The following is a 23,737-nucleotide window of genomic DNA, read 5'->3' as shown; positions in this document are numbered from 1 at the left end:
CTTAAACCACATAAACATTGCATTACACAGAATAACCAAAATATTGTTCTTTTTTAGCAATGTCATATGACCCCTTTAAATCTGAATATTGTCCACTATCACATTTACATCTGCTTACAGTTCATGTTTCATTTTCCTTTGTGATGCAAACCAGTTAACCACTAGCGCTGGACAACAAACTGAATATTCACAATTTACCCCAATATAAAATTGTGAATATTGCAATGATTTTTCAGAAATCCTTCTAATATGCTAATTTGCTGCTCAAGAAACATACCATACTATAATTTTGATGAAAACAGTTGTGCGGTATAATATTTTTGTAAAAATTTAGATTTTATTTTTTTGACAAAGAAAGACCAGCATTTATTTAAAACAGTAAGCTTTTTTAACACTTTCTTTTCTGTGACTTAAGATCAATTTAATGCATCCTTGCTGAATAAAGGTATTAAATTCTTAATATCTTTCGGATTCCAAACTTTTGAACAGTAGTGTAAACATCAGTAGCAAAACTGGTCCTACAGTTTAATTTACAGATCTGAAATGGCATCAATATCCATCTCAACTAATAATTTAGGCATTTACATGAGGAAAGATGCTGAATAAGAAAAACCCTGGAAGAAAAAAAACTTTAAACTTGTTTAATGACTGCAGTTGATTCTTTTGATGACCTCATGAGGAACGTCATTGGAAATCCCAGCCGAACCAACATATATTTAGAATTTTAGAAAGCAGCCCACATTGACTGATACCACAAACAACCTTTACATTTCAATCAAGTTCTTTGTTTTATTGAACTGAAAACTAACAGGCATTTCTATTATTCACTCTGTATGCTGTTCAAAAAATGCCTTTCAACAAAGATGCAAATCCAACCGGCATCCTTAAAACTCTCCAGAAAATCAGTTTGGGTCCTGTTACAAAATACGTAGAAAAAAAACAGCAAGGGCTAACAGTTAAGACACAGAAGCCTGGATTTTTTTTATTTTTTTGTAGTTCAAATGTGACGCTTTGTACCATGGTGTCCTCAAAGAGGTCTGAAGAAGCGATGTGGTGGTCCATAGTGCATAGGCATATTGAAGTCAAAGTTCAGGTTATGTGGGTTGTAATTTACTGGGGGGAGGTTGGCCAACGGGGGCACATAGGGGGCTGGAATGGGCTGAAGGAAAACACGCTGTGGCCCGGGCAGCATGACCTGGGGGATGAGCAGTGGGGCACGGACGGCCTGAGGAGCTACATTAGGGGCCTGCAGTGTTACCCGAGGGCGCTTCGCTGGGATGGGCTCAGGGGGAGGTCCCACTCTCTTCCCTGTGGTTTCTGAGGGAAACATTACAAAATATCATTAGAAACCACTTGAGTTTAGTTGGCCCACTAAATTTATCAAGCTGAAGAACACTGACCTGACTGATTGATCTTCTTATTCAGCTCAGCTTCACCCTCTTTCTGAATCTCCTGAATGATTCGCTCATCATCTTGCTGTGGATTGAAAAAGACACAGAAAGTGAAAGGGGGAGAAGAAATACAAAATGATAGCAAACAAAAAGTCTTTCAAAAAGCAGGGAGGATTCAAAGCCACAGCCAGGACCAAAATGGGACATCAGATGAACTTGGGAGGAGTCCACTTCATCAGTCAAACACAAAAAAGCTCAAGTTCACCAGTCACCCTGGAGTATGGTGCCAGATGATTAGGCACGGCTCTGAATGGAGGGGTAATTGCAGCCCCCCGGCTGCCAGCAGGACGGCCCCCTGACTGTGCTCTTCACACAGAAACACCATTCAAATGCCATAACCGGATAATCTGTGGAACTTCTGGATTAACCGGAAAAGGATTTCTCAATCATGCACACTGCTTACGGATGGTTTCCCCAAAAATGACAATTCCATCATCATCTACTCATCCTCAAGTTGTGCCAAACCCAAAATGCTTTGTTCCCACAGAACAACAAAGGAAGAGAGCGAGCAGAATGTCCCGTCACATTCATGTTAACCTATGTTCAAACTTAGCATGTTCATGGTACATATAAGTTTTCCTTGTCATCCTTCTTTTATAGTGTAGGCAAAATGTTATTTTCAATTATGTGCTTGACTTCCAAAGTAATATGAAAACAAGATGACTGATAAAAAAAAAATCATTATTTGGCTGCATTCAACTTAACAATGATGCTTTTGTTTTGATGGTTTCGCCCCTTCCCTGTATATAAAATATAATAAATAAATTATAATATATAAAATAATAAATTATATAATATAATCCATTTTATATATATATATATATATACACTTTTAATTCCTAAAAGTATATAAATAAATGATGTTTCCAAGGCCAAATTCCAATTCCAATTTTTTACCATAAACCACATTTATTATTATTTTTCTATCTACTACTTTTCTATCTAATAAATGGAAAAATGATCAGCATGTTGTGAATAATGAATGAGCTCTTTGTGCTTTAGACATTGCAAACGGAGTGCTAAAGATGTAGCTCTCAGCAGTCTATTATATAATATGAGGCTAATGCATGACGGTTGACTGTGCTAACTGCAGTAGAGACCTCTCAGCACTCCTAATCCATCAACACGCACTCAAGTACCTCTCATGTGTTATACTCTCAAAGAGTCCTGTATACAAAACCAACGCAAAACCATTATCACATATATCACCTGGTGTTTATGCTAAGACTGAATCACTCTTAGAACGCACTTAGGATCTATCAATCCATCACATCACGCCTCTCCAACGTGTTAATGAATTGCAATTTATTATCTAAACAAATATGCAATTAAAAAAATAAATTAAATGTTTTTAAAATTTTAATGTTGGTCTGTTAGTTATAAAACAAATCAAATTTAAAAAGTAAATAAATAAAAAAAATCAAAAAGCAAATCATGTAACAGCTTCAAACACATTACAAACTGAGGGTCAGAAAGAAGCAGCAGCAAGCACCTCATGTTACAAACACCCTCAAGGTTAGTGAACAAAAGACTTGAACATGTTTTACACTAAACCTGTTGTAAACCGAGCAGATGTATAGAGACTAAAGGTGTTTGCTGCTTTTCAAGGATGATCGCACACTAACATTGAGCATGAAAGGAAATCTGGAGTGTAGGGTGTCATTTACCGTGGGGTCCGTCCACAGCGAGCACTTCTTGCAGTGTCGGCAGGGGGCACCAGGCGAGCGAGCGTGCTGGCAGAAGTGGTTGTAGCCGTTAATAGGATCCCGGCAGAGGTAGCACATGAAGGCGCCGCAGCGACACGACATCCGGTTGCAGCCCTCCGACTTCACTAGACCTGTGGCACACTTGTGGCACTTCCTGACACGGGCAGCGGTCATCTTTTCCTCACTGGCCATGAAACAAAACACAGTTGGGTTCAGTTTACATGCAAACTTCCAGGAAAAAAACTGTGAGCTGCCTACCTAGACTGAATTTTAAGTAGTGGTCAACAGATGCTGATATCTTGGAGAGTAGGGGGGTCAATCGTTACACACTATTTAAATATAGATTTGTTTTAATAGCAAATAATGCAAGGATAACAATGAAATATATTTATTTGACGTAATACTTACTAAAATAAACAGAAATGTTTCATTATAATATGAAACAGACAAAAAAAACTTATCAGGATCAACCAAATGCTGGATTTTCAAAAGTATAAAAATTAGTAAGTAAAAATATTTTAAGTTCACGGCATAGAATCTTAAAAAATTCGTTCCTTGAGTTTTACAAGGGAAAAAAGCCAATATTTTAATTTAAGCTTCAGTTATTTGGGGCTTTTTAACATATATAAAGCATACTGGTATTGAGGTATATTATCTTGTATTTGTGAGACCATATTTAATTCATATCTCAGTCAGGGTCCCTTTCCCTTCTCTATAAATGTAAGCAACAGAAAAGGTTCGGGGTAAACAGGATGCACAGTCTTTGATTCATGAGTATGACAGGAAGGAAGCCAGGCGATCACATCCTGTCCAGTCCAGAGACTGAGCAGCAGTGATAGGCTGCTTTCACACTGCGTCAGTTTACAGAGACACCCACGCTCCAGTACACTTCCTCATGAGTGCTTGCTGTGCACAGGGGCAGCTCTGGATGCCATGTATTTGCAAACATAACACTCAAGGGAATCCATCATAGACAGCGAGTGTTTTAGCCTGCCATGAGAAAGGCCTGGGGAAACCGCTGACTCAGCATTAGGGATGCTAATGATCTCCCAGGTGGTTCGCCATACTACCGAGTACCCTCAATAGTGCACGGATGAATTATTAACAAGCTTGCTCTATGCTAAGAGTTTTCAGTCGGGCACTTACAAGGCCACGCGCAGTCGGATCTCGTCCCTCTCCAGCACCTGCTCGCAGGTCTTTCCCGCGTGCTCCTTCCACACCACATGGCACTTCCTGCAACTCTCCTGAGGAAGGGGACACGAATAAGCATCTGTGTTATTGATCACAATTGCAATGCACACTGGAAAGAGAAACACCTGGACCACATTTCATTCAGCCAGTGGGAAAAACTAAGATTACGTTTCTGTTGTTCAGTCACCTCTGTGCATACAGAAGCAGCCGATGTTCCCAGCATTGTTTCAAAGGTGCATATTGCTTCCTACCCCACATAGGGCACAAGTGTCTATAAATTATATCAGCTACCAGTACTATTATACACAATATAACTGCACATACATCAACATGACAATATATAGATGCTTTTAAATACCTAGCAATAGGATGATGCAAGGCTATGTGATTTCGTTTGGCTATTTTACTGTCCAAGAGCTGAAAATAGCAAGTCTGCTTCCTTAACAAACAGCATGATTTGAGTAATTAATCAAGAGCCTAGAATAAACAGGGTGACATGCATGTAAGTCTAATGCTTCAGGTTAGAGGTTTATTCACTTTCCTAAAGGGAAGCATGTTCAACAGCTTGCCTTTGCAAACAAATAACTAATAAAGGTTGAGCATGGCCAAAAATATGACTGTCTACAACAAAAGGCTATAGAATTGTAAATTATAATGATGAAGTAATCTAAACGGGTTTCTTTTATAAAATATCACAGACTGAGGGTGAACTGCTCCCTGCCCTTCACTCCGGATGAGACTTGTCATCAGTCTGGCTGCTTAGGAACAACATTTTTCATCTGTTCTGTTTTAGCCAGGCCTGCCCACAATGCTTTGCCTTTCAGCTGACTGGAAAGGACATCCGAGGTCAGCCTGTGAAGACTATGTAAACGCCTGCGCATTTCACAGCCACACAACTGGCTATTAAATTAGGATGTACCGGACACTTCTACATTTGCTACAGTTCTTCATCACATCTGACAGTCTGTTAAAGACTGTAGCCAAGTAATATTGTCAAATTCATGAAAAATATTAGTCTCTAATGCAGCTGCTATAGACTCCTCAGTCTGGAACCCAGAGTAAGAGAGATCCAGCTATCCACTGAGAGCTCTCTAGCCACTGATGCTTGGTAACAGCCCCCATTGGTAAATACCATTAGCATAAATAATTTAAGATAAAGCTGAATATTAATGACAGTGACAGATGATAAATGACAACTAATGTGCAACTTTCTAGGATAATGAGTATGACTCATCTTAAATAGGAAACGTAGCAACATGACGAACAACACTAGTGGCTTCCTCAGAAATATATTTATGAAATCCAGCCTCAGGCCGCATGTTGTAGAAAACATAAATCACCAGTCATCAGTATCTTTGTGAAAAAGCTGTACCGGAAAACTATAGAAGAAATGGTGAATGATGCAAAGATCAGGCCAGACAATAGCCAAGAGGGGTAAAGCATGCCATGGAGACACGAGGAGGTGTGACCTAGAGTCGTGTAGTAATGTACTGCCCCCTAGTGAAGCACAACAGCATAGCATGGGAGGCCAACACCACTGAACTGACAAGACACTTCCAGATATCATTCTCACAAATGAAATACAACATGGACAGACTTGTTTTTGCGAAAACAAAAATAAAAATGCATTTAATAATAAATCAAGTTACATTTATTTAATAATCAACACTGAAATAAATTCAGAGTTTCATATAAACATTTAAATTGCACATATGGCAGGTTTTTATATCAACTTTTTGATGCTATAATTCTTTTCTACTCCAATTGGTTACTGAAATGTAAACATTTAAATGGTGGCTGTAATAAAAATTATGCTCATGATTTTAAGATTAATGGAAACATACAATAAATCATTTAGTATATAAAGTAAAGATATAATTATTTATATTATAGTGCCTACATAAAAAAATGAGGACATGTGAGGACATAAGCATCTCAAAACAAAAAAAACAAAAAAAAGTTTTAAAGTGATTCTGAAACTTTAAAACAAAAATTTAAGAGGCTAAATTATCTTTTCTTGACAATGATTCTAGAGTTTGTCACTAAATGGCATGTTTGGCACGAGTTAACAGGAAGTGACTGTGGCTCTCAAGTAAGGTGATTCTCACAGTCAGGAGTGTGCCTCTGTTTATATACATGACTAAAAATACAGCGGTGACATCACACTGACTTCACTTTAAACATTTAAAGTGTTTCCTGGTACAAAGAATACCTTGCAAGGCCAGGCTGACACTTCCTGATCAGCAGGGTGCACACTCTGGAAACGGGGCGGCGTCACTCAGGTCGCCCCTGTTATGCAGCAGTTCTTATCTGTTCTTATCTTAACACTCATTCAAAGCAAAAGTATGATTTATGGAACCTATTTGCTCTTTCATGATTTCTAAGCTGTCATCTGACCCTTTTAGCAAAAAGTACTACGGGACTGAAGAAAAATAAAAAGTTTTCTTCCAGAGAAAGTCATCAGACAGGCTGGAGTGCCATCAATTGGAATACATCCATGTACATGATCTATCTACATGATACATCTTCATTTGTAGAAGAAATGTGACTTTGCAAACTTCATTTAATTACTAAAATACTGTTGAGCTACAGGAACCTTCAAACCACACAGGATGCATGTAACGTTCGTCCGCACAAGCCTAAGGGTCTGTTTTGTGTAACAAAGATAGAAAAGGGTTGACATCTAGCATAGCGATCAAAGTACCACAACAAACTGGAAAAACAGCTTATGTGACAAGAGGAAAACGGCTTTAACGGCAAGTCTTTATCTCAACAAAACAAGCCCAAGGTGACAGCTGTGGTCATGCTACATATTCTTCTAACATAAATCTGATTCACCAAAACGAACAACCCCCTATTTCCTGTTAATCGCTGTGTGCATACCTCTCATTTAAGCTGAAACCTTATAACCTGAAACCACAGCTCTAGGTAGTCACGCTAGTTTTATCTTGACTGAACATATTTTTGTGTAAATTCAGTCCATTTGTCTCCTGGAGTCAGCTTTCATATCAGACGGAAAAGCCACCAGCATTCATAGTTTCTTACTTTTTGCAGTGGCTGAGTATTGTATCCAATCGTAAATATGCCAGTTCTGCATATGAATGTATGAAGAAATCAGAGACTTCTAAAACAGACAATAGGCCTGTTCTAATGTGAGAGCGACCCAACAAAACTAAAAAGCTCCCATTATAATCCAAAAACATAGTGAAAATAAGATATTTATTTATCCTCCAGTCTATAGACAGTTTCATTGATTCTATGAGCACATTCTTGAAGAAATCTCTTAATCTGCAAGACAAAAAAAAGATATTTTAAAGATGGTTGGTAACCTAACACTTCTGTAAATTCTAATAATCTCAATGGTAATAAAGGAAACAAATAATATAATGATTTCTGTCATAATCATGCAGCTGCCATGACACATTCCGCTGCATATGTGGCTAGTTCTCTAAAATAAAGCAGCATACACTAGTACAAAATGTGAAGTGTTGCAACATCTGTTCACTGCTTCTCTCCTGACCAGGCGTGCACAGCAGCAGGCCTTATAAGGCAGAAGAGGAGATTTGCTGAGCATCTGATTGGGGGGCTGCTTGTTGAGGAGAAACACAGGCCTGAATGAGCCTCACACACCCACAGACCTCCCTCAGCAACAGCTACATATCATAAAACTAGAACACAAACGTGTTTTTGATGAAACGCTCAAGATTTTAGGCTTTGGCTCATGATAAGTGCTGTGACGCAGGGCCAAACAAACACTGCTTCCTATAAACTCAATAATGGTCGAGAATGCAGCATGTCTGAACCAGATCCGGTCGATGGAATGCAATCCAAAGCATGTGACACTAAAGACTGGAGTAATGATGCTGAAAATTAGGTGTTATCATCATTAGAAAATATATTAAAATGGAAGATATATTTTAAATTATCTTAAAAAAAAAAAAAAAATTACACACTAATGTTTTACTATATTTTTATCAAATATACCCAGCCTTGATGAGCATAAGAAACTTACCAACAAATCTCACCAAGCCCAAACTTTTGAACAGAAGAGCATGTCGGATTATATGAAAGTTACAGTATGAATACTTAAATAGGCCGCTTTCGAGAAATCTTGGACTCGCATGATGCAGCTGCTGCTGTCTATCAAAACCAATATGAGAAACATCATGGATACATGGAAAATAAACCGTGCAAACCAGAAATAAGGGAATGTTGGCAGATCTGCTAACATCCAATCACTGAGGAAAAACAGCATTTTTGAAATGTGCAAACCTAAGAAAAAAAAAAAAAAGAAGGAAAAATCTGGGTCAAATATGAACTGTACTACATTTCAAATTTGAATGATCTGGCTCTAGCCAATAAAGGTCCTCGATCCACAACAAGGGGTGGAGCCACAGAGGCAGCGGAGAGGGGAAAGTGTGTCAGTTATACAACTTTCATCTCCACCGAGGGAAAAGAGTGAAGGGAAGGGCAGAGGAGAGGACATCTCCTCACCACTAAAGACAGCAACCTGAGGGCACACACCACTACAGACGAATGGGACATCAGACACAAGAGACAGAAGAGGAAAACAGACTGAAGTAATTCACTCGGCAATGGGATTTCAGAGTTTTCCTCAGCCGACTGCATTTACCACAAACAAATGTGGGCAAGACAGCTGCAAATATTTCCATACACAATGATCAGAAATGGAAAAATGTCACCCTCAATATTTACAATAGAGATGGCATTAATTTGGGGTCAGAAAATGGTTACCGTATATGGAACTGTAATATAAACATGCTTTAAGTAGTCCAATCATCTTAATAAGAAAGCAATGGGAGAATTTTGAGCAGGGTTGATCACACAAATTTGTTGCTTTTTCAAAAAGTACTTATATGTGCCATTAAGGTATTAAAATGTGGGCTACACATAACTTGTAGGGGTAAATAAAGTACAAAAATGTACCGTTTGGAAAGCTACTGCCCCAGTGACAGAGAGTGAACCAACAAAAAGCTGCTTGGTTTGAAAGGGATTTCTGTGTCAGCTGTGCTTCCTACATGGTTCACTACCAACAAATTTACCCATACATTTTTGCCAAATTTCACTAATGGGAGTGCACCTTAACAATGACAGACCATCAATAATGTAAGTGATGTGAAACGGTCTACTAAGAACAACAAGCACTTATACTTAAGCGGAAAACGGAAGTTTCTATTTCTACAGAACTGTAACGTTCCGTCATATGGAGTTCTGGAGAAAATATTGCGTAAAAACAGCTATTATTTTAGATCACAAATTGTTGAAACTTTGTACACTTAACTTTGTACACTTAGCATGTACTATTTTACCTAGAGGTCAAAGACATTAAGCACTTATTAAGTGCAGTACTTCTTGTTAATTAATGTTTTTTTGATGACATACAGAGGTTATGGTTCATAGGCCAACCCTTTGAAACACACATCTTTTCAGATGTTTAACCACTGAGCCTCCGCTTTTATTATAACAGACCGTTAATCAGGTGGCTGTGATTTGATACAGATTATCTACCCAAGAAATTTTTTCCCTAGAAGCGAGGCTTTGGAAAAGTCCTCATACTGCCAGCCAAGTCGAGCACTGCTGTGCACGGGAGCCCAGTTCTCCATTTTGATAGGAATGCCATGTTCAGAGTCAGAAAGAGGAAATGAAAGTGGGTCACATTATGAAATCATACCACACAACCGTTCTCAATTTCCCCTCGTCCAGTCCTGTGACTCCACCAGGAGGAAGACGGGTAGGAGGAGAAAATGGAGGTCCTGTCTGAGGGCACACTTAAGCTTTTGGCTGTGCCAAGAGGAAGGCCAAAGATGTGGCCGTTTTAAACAGTTCCCTGCCCCCCATCCGCCCTGCTGGGAGCTGCTGCAGAAGCGTGAGGCGGGGTTTAGCAGTGTAATCACCAGCAGATGTGTGACAGAATAAAACTGCACTGGCATCACAGAACAAGAGCGCCATCCAGTGGACAAGTGCACCGTAAACACAAAAGTACTGTTTTACTTAATGGCAGGATATTAAAGCCTTTTAAAGGGAAATGCCAACCATCATCTTCCCGTTCACATCAATAAGACCAGACTATTATCAACAAAGTTATTTTCAGAATAATTGCTGATGGACTACTGAATGATTAAAAATTCATAAATTAATGTACCATTACATCTCTGGTATGCACTAATTTTCAATAATTCAATGGTCCGGGTACCACTGCTTCACTTACATGGCATTTACATACGCAAACAAAAACATACAAACACAAATACAAAGTCTGATCTCATGCTACAGAAGTGGTTCTAAACCAGGGAGTGGGAGAGCAGCTTAATTGAAATGCTAAACACACACACCAGCAATTTTTTTCTAAGAAATACAGAGTATTGTGGAATCACAAAAACTATATACACATTTAATATAATAAAGGTCAACAAGAAACCTTTTCTCTTGACAGCCTCAAAGTGATGTGGGAAATGTTCTTCCTCAAAATGACAGGAACTCAAAACATACTTTACATTTAATTACAAAGTATGTGTACACACACCCTCAGCTTTCATGATGTTTGAAGGGCACTCATGATAGCTCACAGCCCTCCCACGTGTGTTTTTTCCTTTAAAAGTGATGGAGGGACAAACAGAGATAGACAGGGGAACGGAGATTGACAGATGAATGGAAAGATAGCCCTGACAAACTGCAGGCAGCTCTAACATTCCTCTCAGGAAACTAGCTGTGAGTTCAGAGTCTGAAAATCCACGAACACAGAGACAGACCGACAGCTCTCTGTGTCCGGGCACTGCCTGATACATTCCCCACAGCCCAACACTGATAAGACTCAAGACAAAACATCAAACGTACTTGAATCCAGTGTTGGAGAAACTAGTGTGAAACTTGTCAAGCAAACTACTCTTGAAAATCCTACTAGCTACTAACAAAAAGCAGGTGACCACATTAAACCTGCCTAAGGGAACATCCTCTGTCTCAGATATAAATCTATCCCATTATTATTTATAATTAAATTAAGTGTTTGTTTATCACTGTGATGTAAAGCTAGATTTTTAGTCTTCGGTGTTCCATGATCATTCAGAAATCTTACTAATATGTTGATTTGTTGCTCAAATTTTTTTTATTATTATTATCATCAGTGTTGAAAACTGATAAATATTTTTGTTGGAACCGTGTGCACTTTGGATGGGATAAATGCAGAGCACAAATTCTGAATATGGGTTATCATACTTGGCTATATGTCACGTCACTTAAATATAAAAGTGACGTGACATATAAGTACAAAGTAACACATCTATAGCAATCGTGGTAGCACTTTATTTTACAGTCCTGTTCCCCATGTACATACTATGTACTTATTATAGTAATTACAATAACTATGTAATAACTAAGTACTAACCCTGAACCTACCCCTAAACCTAACCCTAACCCATGTAGTTACCTTGTATTACCAGAACTTTCTTAGATAAATACACTGTAAATACACTGTAAGTACATGGAAGTACACGTACTGTAAAATAAAGTGCAACCGCAATCGTGTGGAAGTGCACAATACCAATATTAACCATAGACAGTAAAAGTAATGGACACAGCGACCCCATTGGAACTCAATTGAGAAAAGTGAAGCCCATTTTTAGCATTTTTTAGCACTTCCGTTTCTGATGCGCAGACTCAAACGAAGCTTGACGACGTCAGCAACCTGTCTGCCAGATGTAAATCTTCTAGTAGCTGTGCGTGCAAACTGCCATCGTTAATCTTGCAGAGACGGCGAGCTTGAGCGGGGAGTTCTTTGTCGTGAGTGAGCAGGAGTAAGTATTCTGATTAATTATTTTGTATAGTATTTTAAAATGTAACGCCAGTACGCCATATTAAGTTAATAGCCTGCGAGCTTCTCCTCCTGTCTGTACGGTAATGCGACAGAGAGTCGAGTGGTTATGACACAATCGTTAGCCTATTTTTTACAAAAACTGTTTATACGGGGCCATAATGTAACATAGAAGGTAATGGAGCCCTTTATACATTGTCGTGTATCTTTAGAAATAAATAATGGACAAACAGAGTCTTTAAACGCCTCAGATGTAAAGTTATTCGCTGTCAAAGTGACGCCAAAATGAATGGGAGTCAATGGGAATGCTAACGCAAGTGAAGTTCTGCTACAAGATGGCGGCACGTGGCCGACTTCAACTTCCGGTCGACTTCCTTGCCGCCTGGTATTAACAAGGATTGGTATAATATGTGTCACATGACTTAACTTGTGTCATCTTTTTCAAATTTATCCACACTGGAGAGTGTTTACAAAAAGCTCAGTTTTCCTTGATTAAAATGCTGTCCGAGTTTGGACGGAAGGCCAAAATGGAGATAATTGAATTTTAAAAACAGCTAAACTACTATCATCACACTACTGAAAAATGTAATGTAGTATCTCCTTTTAGCAGCTAATACAATTGATTTAGTTTTCTGAAACCTTGCTTCTCAGAGGCACAACAGGTTGTGATTTGTGATTCATATCCCAAGGTATAAGCCACATTTTCCCTGTTTTCATTGCCAAAACATCATGAGACAGTGGTATACCGGAATGCTGATTCATTTAGTTCTGCTAAACTTCCCTGACCCTGGTTAATCTCTGTTTAGGGTTCGGAGTGCTGAATATTTATAGCAGACATGATGAATGGCTGTCTCTGTTCTTGACCTGACCTGACTAATTCCAGCTGAGTAAACCTTGCCAATGATAAAATACCATTAGTTTCACATACACTAGCATGGTTCATTATGGGGCCTCAGACTGCAAACCACAGACACTGCTGACCTTTTCCACAGGCCTATGGCGCCACCAAGTGACCACTGTGGGGCTCAGAAATAGAAGTGGACAGAGGAAGAGAGAACCGATCCAGATCATGACAGTACTTTCATAAAGAGATGACTACAATGACTGAATTACACACACACACACACACACACAAACAAACACTGGTGTATCCAGGGACACGAACTAACCTTTCTGCAGCGTGGGTTTGGGCAACTGAACAGAGAAATGTCTTTATCCAACAGTGCTGGGAAGTTACAAAATGGACACCTTGAAAGGAAAGCGAGGAAAACAGTGATGATAAATCTCAAAACACTATAAGGATAACTTATGTGGATTACTTTTTTTGTCCTTTTTGGAGCTTGTTAGCTCTAGTTACTGTTCACTTTCATTGTATGGAAATTAGCAGTCTGGACATTCTACGAAACATCTCCTTTTGTGTTCTACCTTTGCATATAGCGGTCTATCAACACGTTTAACTCACCTGACCAGTTCATCAGCACAGGTGGCGGCTACGGCCTCCTCTGCCTGTCGCTCGTAATATTTGTACAGAATGTTTTCAGGTAAAACCTTCTCCAGCTCACTCGTAGGGAAGGAACAGGTGCAGCTCCCATCCATACAACTCAACTCCGACTGTACACAAACACATAAACCATTTTTACTTAATCTGAGAACAAAATACACTGTAAATGTAAAAATCAGTGAGCGCTTGAGTTGAGTATCTACACTACCATGGAAAGGTTTGAGGACAGTAAGATGCGTTTTTTATTTTATTTTTAAGACTCATTTAGTTGATCGAAAGTGATTCTATTTTAAATAAATAGTTCTTTTCTATTCATTAAGGAATCCTGAAAAAATATATCACGGTTTCCACAAAAATATTAAGCAGCTCTATTGTTTTAAACAATAATGAGAAATGTTTCTTGAGCAGCAAATCAGCACATCAGAATGGTTTTTGAAGGACCGTGACAAACAAACGATGCCAGAGCATCAGTAATCAATGTGAATTTAAATAGTATACCTTTTGTTTATGTTTACTAGAATGAAAATGAAACTAAGATGGGAGATAAACTGGGAAGCACCTAAAAAAGCACTGGGAAGATTACAGGGGAATTTTACAAATATGAGAACAGAACATGAACACTGTGCATAATGCCTGAAAACATAATGACATAATAATAGTCGTGACCGCACATACAGTTTCCAGTAATACAATTTAAAAGACATAAAGGTAACCTTAGAGACCGAACAGTCTAAACAGATGACTTACCCGTCCTGAGCCAAAAACTGCCTCCTGGGCGTATTTGACCAGACACTCCTTGCAGAACAGATGGCCATCTGTACACTGGGTCATCTCCTCGAAGGCGAACTCGCCACAGCAGCAGCCACACTCAATCAACTGGCCGTCCTGAGAGCACAGGTCAAAAGCGTCACATGCTCTCAACATAAGGTTTAGTATTATAATCTACGACACATTACAGGGCTGAGCGAGGTCCCTCTAATCTGCTTTAACAGCTCTAGCTGTCTATTTAATACAATAATTTACAGCTCTGGAAAGGGACAAAGTAACTCTCACACTTTAAATTAAGTTTCTTTTTTTATATTAACTTGTCATAAAAAGAACATAAACTGGCTTTTCAAATCCAACCTTTTGATACTGCTCTTCATTCACTTGCAAAGCCAACAGGAAATCTTCATGCTGAAAGCGGAGAAAAAAAACCTCGTAATTATTTCAACAATTAACAGCTCAGTTCACCACAACCCTATTTCTTTGGGTTATTGCAGGCAGAACCATCAGAAATAAATTGAAGAAGTGAGCCGTGCCAAGTACCTCAGCCATTTCCTTGGCTTTCTGCTCATAAAACTGCAGCTCTTTCATGAGCGACGGCTCCAGTGTAGTCTCGTTTCCGCGGCTCCATCTGCGATTCTTCTCCAAAAAGTACATCTTTCTCTCCAGTTTAAAAGAACCTGAGATGAACGAGATGCAGTGAGCATTGCACTGTGTACCTGGTTTCATTTTGCGCTCTAAAGGCATGCAGAAAGCAAAGAAATATGTAGTCACCCTGCTCAAACTTGAAGTCTATGAAGGCGCGCTCATTTGGCTCTCTCCTTCTCTTCTTCTTCCCTGAGGGGTCAGTGGAGTTCTCTTGCCACTTCTTGAGGGCTTCGAATAAGGCCTTCGTGAGTTACCAGAAAGATTAATGCCACACAAATGACTAGTGGTCAAACAATATGGGATGCCATTTTCTGGAGAGTGACATTTCCAGCTGCTCTGTGAAATTTCTCAGGTGAAAGAAAATATGAACTAATGATGCTACGGATGATAATGATATATCTGAAGCTATTCTACCAACTAGCAAACCAACCAACCCTTAAACAACTTTTTTTTTAAACAGCCTTTTTATTATGTATTTAAACACAAATCTCACTGAGAAAGAGTGAGCAGTTCATCCCTCTGTTTTGCGCGGTTGGAAAGTTAAGAATCTCCACCCACACAGAGGTCAATGTAACACCCAAAGGCTTGCTATTGGTCAGCACTGTGCATTTGTGTGTCCAATTCACCAAACTTAAACCCGACGGAAAATTCACATTGGGAAATTTCTCTGTTGATTCCGCGGGTGTCGCTCTCGAAATTTGGCAATAATTTGGAAATTTGGCATGTAATAAATTGCTTGCATATTTAAAGGTATTAGTGCATTAATCTTATAACAGGTTACAGCCAAAGGATTTAGTTCATCACAGTCATTTGTAACATTTAAAGCTAGCACACAAAAAAAGTATGACAATTATTCAACGATCATCAAGACCCTTAAATTAATCTTATCTAAATTCATTTCCATAATCGTAGTTACAGTTAAACACCAGCTAAAATTTGTTTAACAATTGTGACAACCAATATTTACAATTTTCCATAAAATACATACTTAAATGAATATTTTGAATATATTGAATATTTTTCACCTTTCGTGTGATTGCATAGTGTCCTTTGAGGCAATTCAGGGCCCACTTGATATCCTGACAGCTCAACATTCTGAAGTCACCCATCAGCATGTCTGCAGCTTGAATAACAACCTCTGGGCCAACAGTCTTTAGTTTGACATAATCAAAATAATTTTCACTTTCCTGCATGACACAGAAAAAGTAAGTAAATTAAACCATATTAGTTCAGTTTTTACATTAAATACATTCTTAGTAACCAAATATAGATATATAAAAAAACTATGGATTTGATGAAAACATTGTGCAAACCTGCGTCTCAGAATCATTTGTCTCGAGGAGAACACTGCTTTGTGTCACAACCGAGTTTGCTTTCTTCGGATAATCAGGGTTTTCCAACAATACATTGCATATTCTGTGATAAAGAACCCAAACAATGTCTCAAGACACTAACAAAATACATAAGAGCAAGAAATGAGCAGAAAAAGATTTGTGCTTACACATTTAAATCTTTCAGGTCACCTCTCTCTATCAGTTCTGCTACATATGCGTCTTGCACATCAGGGAAAAGGTCCATCTGAAAATGACAAAACAAATCAAAATATAGCCCACCTTAAAAGTGCAATATGAACAGTGGGGTACTGTAAAATGAGGTGCTGATCAGAAAACTCACCACCCCCTTCACCATCATATCAAGGGATGTTCGGCCAGGGTTTTGCTGTATTACGGGTTCTCTGGGTGCTGACGGTCCAGGCCTCTCATTGTCAGCCGGTGCAGGAGAGAGCGGGGCCGCTGGCTGCTCATCTCGCCTGACCTCTACTAGCACAGTCTCCAGTGGTGTCCGAGGCCTTATTGTGGTCCTTTCAGTTCTCGGCCAGACAACCACTTCAATTTTGTTGCCCAAGTCTAATCGACCTGATTCAGTGGTGGGTAGGCCTGAAAAAACAGAATTGCCCTGATTCGCTGAGTGTGCACTAGCTGAAGGGTCATTAGGAAGGAGCAGTGAGTCCTTAACAGGCATTGGAGGTCTGTGCAAGGCATTTTCTCTAGACGTCGAGGGTACAGCATTCTGGTCCGTGGTTAAGACACCTATGGCTTGGTTTCCTAATGCAGGATGTGCGGTGACTACAGAAGGATGATGAGCGTGTGTGCTGGTAGGATGGCTGTTGGATCCAGATGCCTGACTTGGAAAGGTGCTCGCACCCCACTTGGCAGCAGGTCGGATCAGCTCACGATGAGTTGAGGGCTGTGGGATACAAACATTTGAGAAGCTGTGTGGAGAAGCAGTGAAAGTGTAGGTGTCATTTCATGGTTTCATCTTGAAAGGGTGTTTGTTGTGAATATTTAGATGAGGTAACTTTTGTTTCTCCATAGTTTGTTTAGCTCACGGGCAGCATTTATACCTGCATGGCCACCTGTAGTGAGAAATCTACTCACCCTCTGATAAAAGTTGGTCTAGTTCACATATTTACAGATGTTGGAGGGGATTTACCCGCTTAAAAAAGCTGATGTGCAGCTTATTAAGTATACACTGAAATTTTATAAATTAAATGCTTATTTTTTGCATTCAGTCTCTAAAAGTTTGTATCTCACCTTGCCCTTTTAGGGGGTATAAATAAATATATAAAACATACATATACTGTGTGACTTTGTGGCTTGTGTTTTAGAAAATCTAATCTTTTTGAAATCTTGAAAAAACATATCGTTGGAGAGGTCTGACAGTCAAGATTCCATATTGGGAGACTGTTTTGTAACAGAGGTCATATTGTGATAAAAAATGATCCATTTGTGACAGAAGACTGCATTAGAAAAATTCAGTAGGGGTTGGGTGTAACCCAATGGTTGTTTTTGGAATAGCACCCAAACTAAATCTCACAGGAACCACAATTTTTGTGATATCAACTTCAAATTTGGATTGGTTAGATATTTTCATTTGATTTCATAGCAATTTTTATTTGCTTTTATAGACATTTTTGTTTTTTAATAAAATAAAATATTTATTTTATATAAAATAAAAACAATTAGTATACTACGTTAATCAAATATACGAGTCAAGTTTTGAAAAAAAAAAAAAACTCATGAAATTGTATTATTTGAGTCCCACTAAATGCTATTGAAAATAGCATTAAATTAATTTTCTGATGTCTCTTTATGGGTTTGCCCTTTTTAGGGTTAAGCACTGAGCAGAAAGATAATTTCTCTCAACTTTTTCTTTGTAGTTGTCACGTTTGTTGAGAAAAAAAGATGCTTTTGACTGAAAATTTCTCCTCAGCCAAACCCCATTCCACAGACATGCCAGTCACACCCCCAGTTTCGGAGCAGTTTATTCTTCTTGTAATAAGGAGTGCTTGTCGATTGCTTACGGTTATTGTTTTCAATAGCCAAAAGCCAGTTTGGCCTATTAAATATCAAATTAACATCTTGTTTATGCATACTTTCCTTCTTTCTTGTTTGTTGCTTAAAGAAAAAAATAAAAAATATATCTGAAATCAGTATCGGAATCTGCCAGTTTGCTTGTAAAAAAATCGGTATCGGAATTGCCATGAAAAATCATGATCGGTGCATTCCTACTAAACATCTGATGACGATATGGGACACAAAAGTGAAAACACTTCAGGAGTGTCTGAATCATCATCAGATTGGTTCTACAGGATTTCCGTGAGATGTGTCTCATTCTTTAACGTTCCGCCTGGAAACCAAGATATCATGCCGCCAAACCCCCTCACGAAAAAAGAAAGCCATCGTGTTTACAACTGTGATGACTTGCGCTTTTCATGATCAAATAAACGCTGGAGGGAATATGCGTGATCTAAAATAAAATGTAGAAAAATATAATATGCACTTTTTGTTTTTTTCTCATTATTATTTAATGATATCCTCAGATGCAGGACATTTTCACTGCCAAGCAGGAATCATATTAGTTGTTACCACATCAACTGCTTGCATGTCCACGTTGAACACACTAAAAAGTACTTTTGTAAAAAGTAAAAATAAAACAAACAAACAAACAAACAAACCTCCCAGATCTTAATGCAGCACCATAAGTAAACAAGTCGATTGGACGCATTTTCAGTGGTCAAAAAACAAAACTGGGATATTTTTCACACAGCTTTTTTCTTTTTGTTTTTATTTAAAGAGGAGTATCTGAAGAACACATAATAAGTAGAAATGTATCTTGTGATTTTCTATCAACACAGTTGCATAGATCGTACCTGTCGTATCTTTACTACAAGGTTCTTTAGTTAACATTAGTTATTTATTTCAGTTAACATGAACTAAAAATGAACATCTTACGTTAACATCTTAGTTAATGTTCATTTCAACATTTACTAATGCATTATTAAAATCAAAAGTTTTTCTTGTTAACATTAGCTAATGCACTGTGAACTAACAAACTATCAATGAAAAACTATATTTTCATTACAAACATTATCAAATAAATAATAAATACTGTAATAAATGTTTTGTTCATTGTTTGTTCATGTTAGTTAATACATTAACTAACATGAATTAATGGAACGTTATTGTAAAGTGTTAACATTTTTCCAAAGTTTGCATGCCGGGAAATCTAGAAGTATTCAAGATATTTTAATATCCTTCTAGATTCTTATTCTTTATAAACTTTCCTTTTGAAATTTAAGATATGTTTCACACTTCTTGAATTATAGACTTGTAAACTTAGGAATTTTTTTTGGCACTCAGAGAAGTGTGTTGTATTCAGTTGTTTTGATAAAAGGGAAACAAGATACATCTATATTTTCAGTATTATTTGTTCTTCAGACATTCCTTTTTAAACACAATTTAAACAACTATAAGCGGTTTAAAAAGTGACCTACATTTGGCTATTGGCCATTGAAAATGGGTAGATTAAACATTTTTCGACAAAATGTTTGGAAAAAAAGTATCAGCAGTATGCAAAGAGACCCACATTTGGTTTTTGACTGAAAATGTAAACTATTTACACATGGAACTGCATTGAGATCTCGATTTTTTTGCCATTTAACCATGAAGGGCTTTTAAAATGAAGACACCAAAAGTAAAGTTTGTTAAGAGAACAAGAATCTAAAAGGATATTAAGATATCTTTAATACTTCTTGGGTTACAGGCAAGCAAACTTGAGACAGAAAACAAAAACAAAACAAAAAGAGTTGTTGTTAGGATATTTGCAATATACACAATGAAAGGTGAAATGAAAGGTGAAATGCAGAGAATTTTACTGTAAGTGTGGTGGTTTGTCTAAGTGTGTCTTCAGCTGCTTCTTTAAAGATGTGATGTCTGACAAAATTCAAATCAAATTTAAACAAAATTCAAACCAAACAGGAATAACAACTGTGCAAAGTACCAAAGTCAAATGCAGATGCAATCTTTACACAGGTTTTTCAATGTATTCACATTTTTGAATGACTATCATGCAATATCATTACACTATTAACTATACACGGTTATAAAACCATATCGCCAGGTCCCTGTTGACTCTTACAACAAGGCTATATTATCAAATTCATGAATTCCTCAGATATGCATGACTAAGTGAATACTACACAGGGACCCTGTGAATCGGAACGCATCTCCAGTTACCTCTAAGATGTGCACATCCTCCTCTTCATCATCCTTTACCACGACAGGGACATTTGGTACAAATCTGACAGGTTCGTCATCAGAATCCGACGATGAGGATATGGTTATGTAGGCCGTCTTCGCCCTAACTCTTTTAGCTAACAAAATAACACAACAAAGTGTTATGTATGACATCCAGAATACCACCATTACTTATAAAAAAAGATGAAAGTAACAGCAAAATAAAGGCTTGGTGACAGTACCTCGACTGCGATGGGTGTTGAAACTAGCCAGGTGGATGACATCATCGTCACTGGACCCGTCAGCCATGATAAGACACACAGACTCCCTGAGTCGTCCACCTTCTCGCTCTCACACAAACACCCATGCACACACACACGAACCTGAAATGAGACAAGCATAGCTGTACATTAATGACTCCACATGGTGAATTCGTCATGCTTATGATATCAATACAGTCATAGTTTCCTCATGATGCACTTAGATTGGATGCATCTGTGCGTGCACTGGTAAGATTTCATTTCCCATTTCCCACGAAATGATGCAGTTTCCAAACATGACTGACGTTTTTAAAGCATCCAAGTAAGACAGATTCATAACAACATTATATTCACGACCACTATTCAGCTAGAGTTAATGTACAGCACAAAAAATCGAAAGTAAAACATTCAGAAGAGTTAATTATCTTTATGAATTTATATTTAAAATGAGTGCTGTCAATAAGTATATCTGTGTGCTTAGACATCATTCATTATCAATGATGATTTAAATCAAACGCGCCTATGACATGCTGTGTAAGTAACTTAGTCTTCTCACTAGGTTTTGAAACAGCCTGTTAATTCCAGTAGACTGGCAGAACAGACTAGCTGATCTCGCATAGCAATGCTTAGAAACCCTGTTGATGTTATGGTCATTCGTTTCCATTGCTCTTTTTAAACATGTGGACACTGCCAAAGAGGTAAAATATACAGTAGGATAGAAGAAACAAACAAATCTGTACTCGCTAAAGTCCCTAGCCAGGCTCAGCTAGCTGTTTGGCGTTAACCCCCCCACGCCAGCTGACATCAGTTAAACAAGGCAGATTTTCATTATCAGCCAGGTATTTCATCCCAGCTTAATAGTGAGGACAGACGAACTCTAATAAGGCTACAACACACGAAGACTGCTTAATAAATTTGCACGTACCTCTCAGTCACAATCTCCAGCACATCGAAAGCGTATGATCGCCGGATATCGAAACAAACGGCCAAAACAAGCCAGCGTGTGACGTCACAGCGTTTTGCTGTAGGCGGAACCGCGAAGTATCATGGGGGTTGTAGTTCTTCTCTGTTGTCTAGGTCTGGATGCCCTCTAGGTGTCTCTGTTTTCCTTATTACAGTTTTACAATCACTTTGATGAAATCTCGATGTAATCTCTAGATTCATCATTGACTATCAAAGTGCATGTTTTTCAACAGTCCAGACCCCCCCCCCCCCAGTTGTTTGGATATAATACACCGTTTTTGTTTTTAATAAAAAAAAAATGTTTTTATTGAAAGTCATCCAAACCCAACATCAAAGTATTACCATTTCAAAATGCAATTGACAAATTACATCTGATGTGACTGTCTAATCATTTAATTACAAGGATGTACCACTTTTCTGTGTTTCCAGATTCAACATTGCTGTACAGAAGCCATATGTAAATGTTAAGCTTGTATCCTAATCCACAAGACATGGTTGGTGCAAAAAAATAAATAAAGGTGTATTATATAATAATATATTATATATATATACAAGGTAACAGATCTCTTTTTAAAGACACTGCATGTGACTACATATACATTATTTATTTATTTTGCTATATTATATGATTAATAAAGCAAACATTTTGTTTTATCAGTGCATATTTGGCGACATTTAAAGCATTCAACAATTAATTTGCTCTTTCATTGCCTTTTGGTTGATAGTGATGCAGAAAAATGCAGTCCTTTCACCCGCTGAACCGAAAATTCAATATGGCCTCATTCAGGAATCGCGTCTTTAACATCCTAATCTACCTGTTAGTCTTTGAGATACATTTCACTTAAGTAGTATCTCGAAAAATCACACATCTAAAAAGCTTCATAAAGATTAGCCTACTCAAAATAATACATACAACTTTTAATTGCAAAAAATGTGTTTGCAACAAAGTGAAATTAATTAAGTTACTGAAATTTGAAAAGTTAATTACCATACATACATTTGTTGAAAATATGGATATAGATATAGTAAATGGGATTGCAAAACCTGATTTGGAAAAATAAAAAAAATTAATCCACCACCAATAAAGTATTAAATGAAAGCATAATTTAATGTAATTTAAACATAATTTAATAAGCCAGGAATTAGAGAAAAATTAAAGTTAAACGTTTTAGAACATAAAGCTTGTTAATGTTTTTTTTTAAAGAAGTCTCTTCTGTTCAGTACAGCAAAACAGTCAATTTTTTTATATTTTTACTAGCCTATCTAAAATAACTGCTTTCTATTTGAAAATATTTCAAAATGTAATTTATTGAGATTTCAAAGCTGAATTTTTAGCATCATTCCTCCAAACACACAATCCTTCAGAAATAATTCTGATATTCTGATATGCCGCTCAAAAAAAAAAAAAAATTTTGACATTATGATAAAGTTGAAAACAGTTGAGTAGAATTTTTTCAGGTTTCTTTGACGAATAGAAAGTTCAGAAGAACATAATTTATCTGAAATAGAAATCATTTGTAAAATAATGTCTTTATCATCACTTTTTTATCAACTGAAAGAATCCTTGCTAAATAAAAGTAGTAATTTCTAACTTATTTTCCAAAAAATAAAAATTATACTGACTCTAAGCTTTTAAATGGTATGATGTTGCAAAAGCTTTTTATTTCACATAAATGCTGATCTTTGGATCTTTATATTCATCAAAGAATCCTGAAAAAATGTACTAAATATTTGAATAAATGTTCGAAAAATCAGCAAATCAGCATATTAGAATGATTTCCGAAGGATCATGTGACACTGAAGACTGGAATAATGATGCTGAAAATTTAGCTTTATATCACAGGA

General features: G+C 37.5%; 1 protein-coding gene across 1 annotated transcript; it reads right to left on the bottom strand.

The window, feature by feature from the left end:
• Positions 1 to 763: 763 nt before the first annotated feature.
• LOC113050113 (E3 ubiquitin-protein ligase RNF216-like) lies at positions 764 to 21,969 on the bottom strand. The gene is made up of 17 exons (XM_026212802.1): positions 21,855 to 21,969; positions 20,912 to 21,052; positions 20,670 to 20,806; positions 16,765 to 17,337; positions 16,592 to 16,668; positions 16,404 to 16,506; positions 16,116 to 16,277; positions 15,217 to 15,331; positions 14,986 to 15,122; positions 14,803 to 14,853; positions 14,425 to 14,562; positions 13,639 to 13,787; positions 13,346 to 13,424; positions 4,304 to 4,401; positions 3,119 to 3,341; positions 1,401 to 1,476; positions 764 to 1,317 (listed from the first exon to the last, which is right to left on the bottom strand). Exons 2-17 carry the CDS (start codon positions 20,976 to 20,978, stop codon positions 1,028 to 1,030), a joined length of 2,475 nt encoding a protein of 824 aa, XP_026068587.1. The 5' UTR covers positions 20,979 to 21,052; positions 21,855 to 21,969; the 3' UTR covers positions 764 to 1,027.
• Between the last annotated feature and the right edge of the window lie 1,768 nt (positions 21,970 to 23,737).

This window comes from Carassius auratus, chromosome 3 (genome assembly GCF_003368295.1).
Source record: "Carassius auratus strain Wakin chromosome 3, ASM336829v1, whole genome shotgun sequence".
Classification (NCBI taxonomy): Eukaryota; Metazoa; Chordata; class Actinopteri; order Cypriniformes; family Cyprinidae; genus Carassius; species Carassius auratus.
This window is presented reverse-complemented; position numbering and strand designations above follow the sequence as displayed.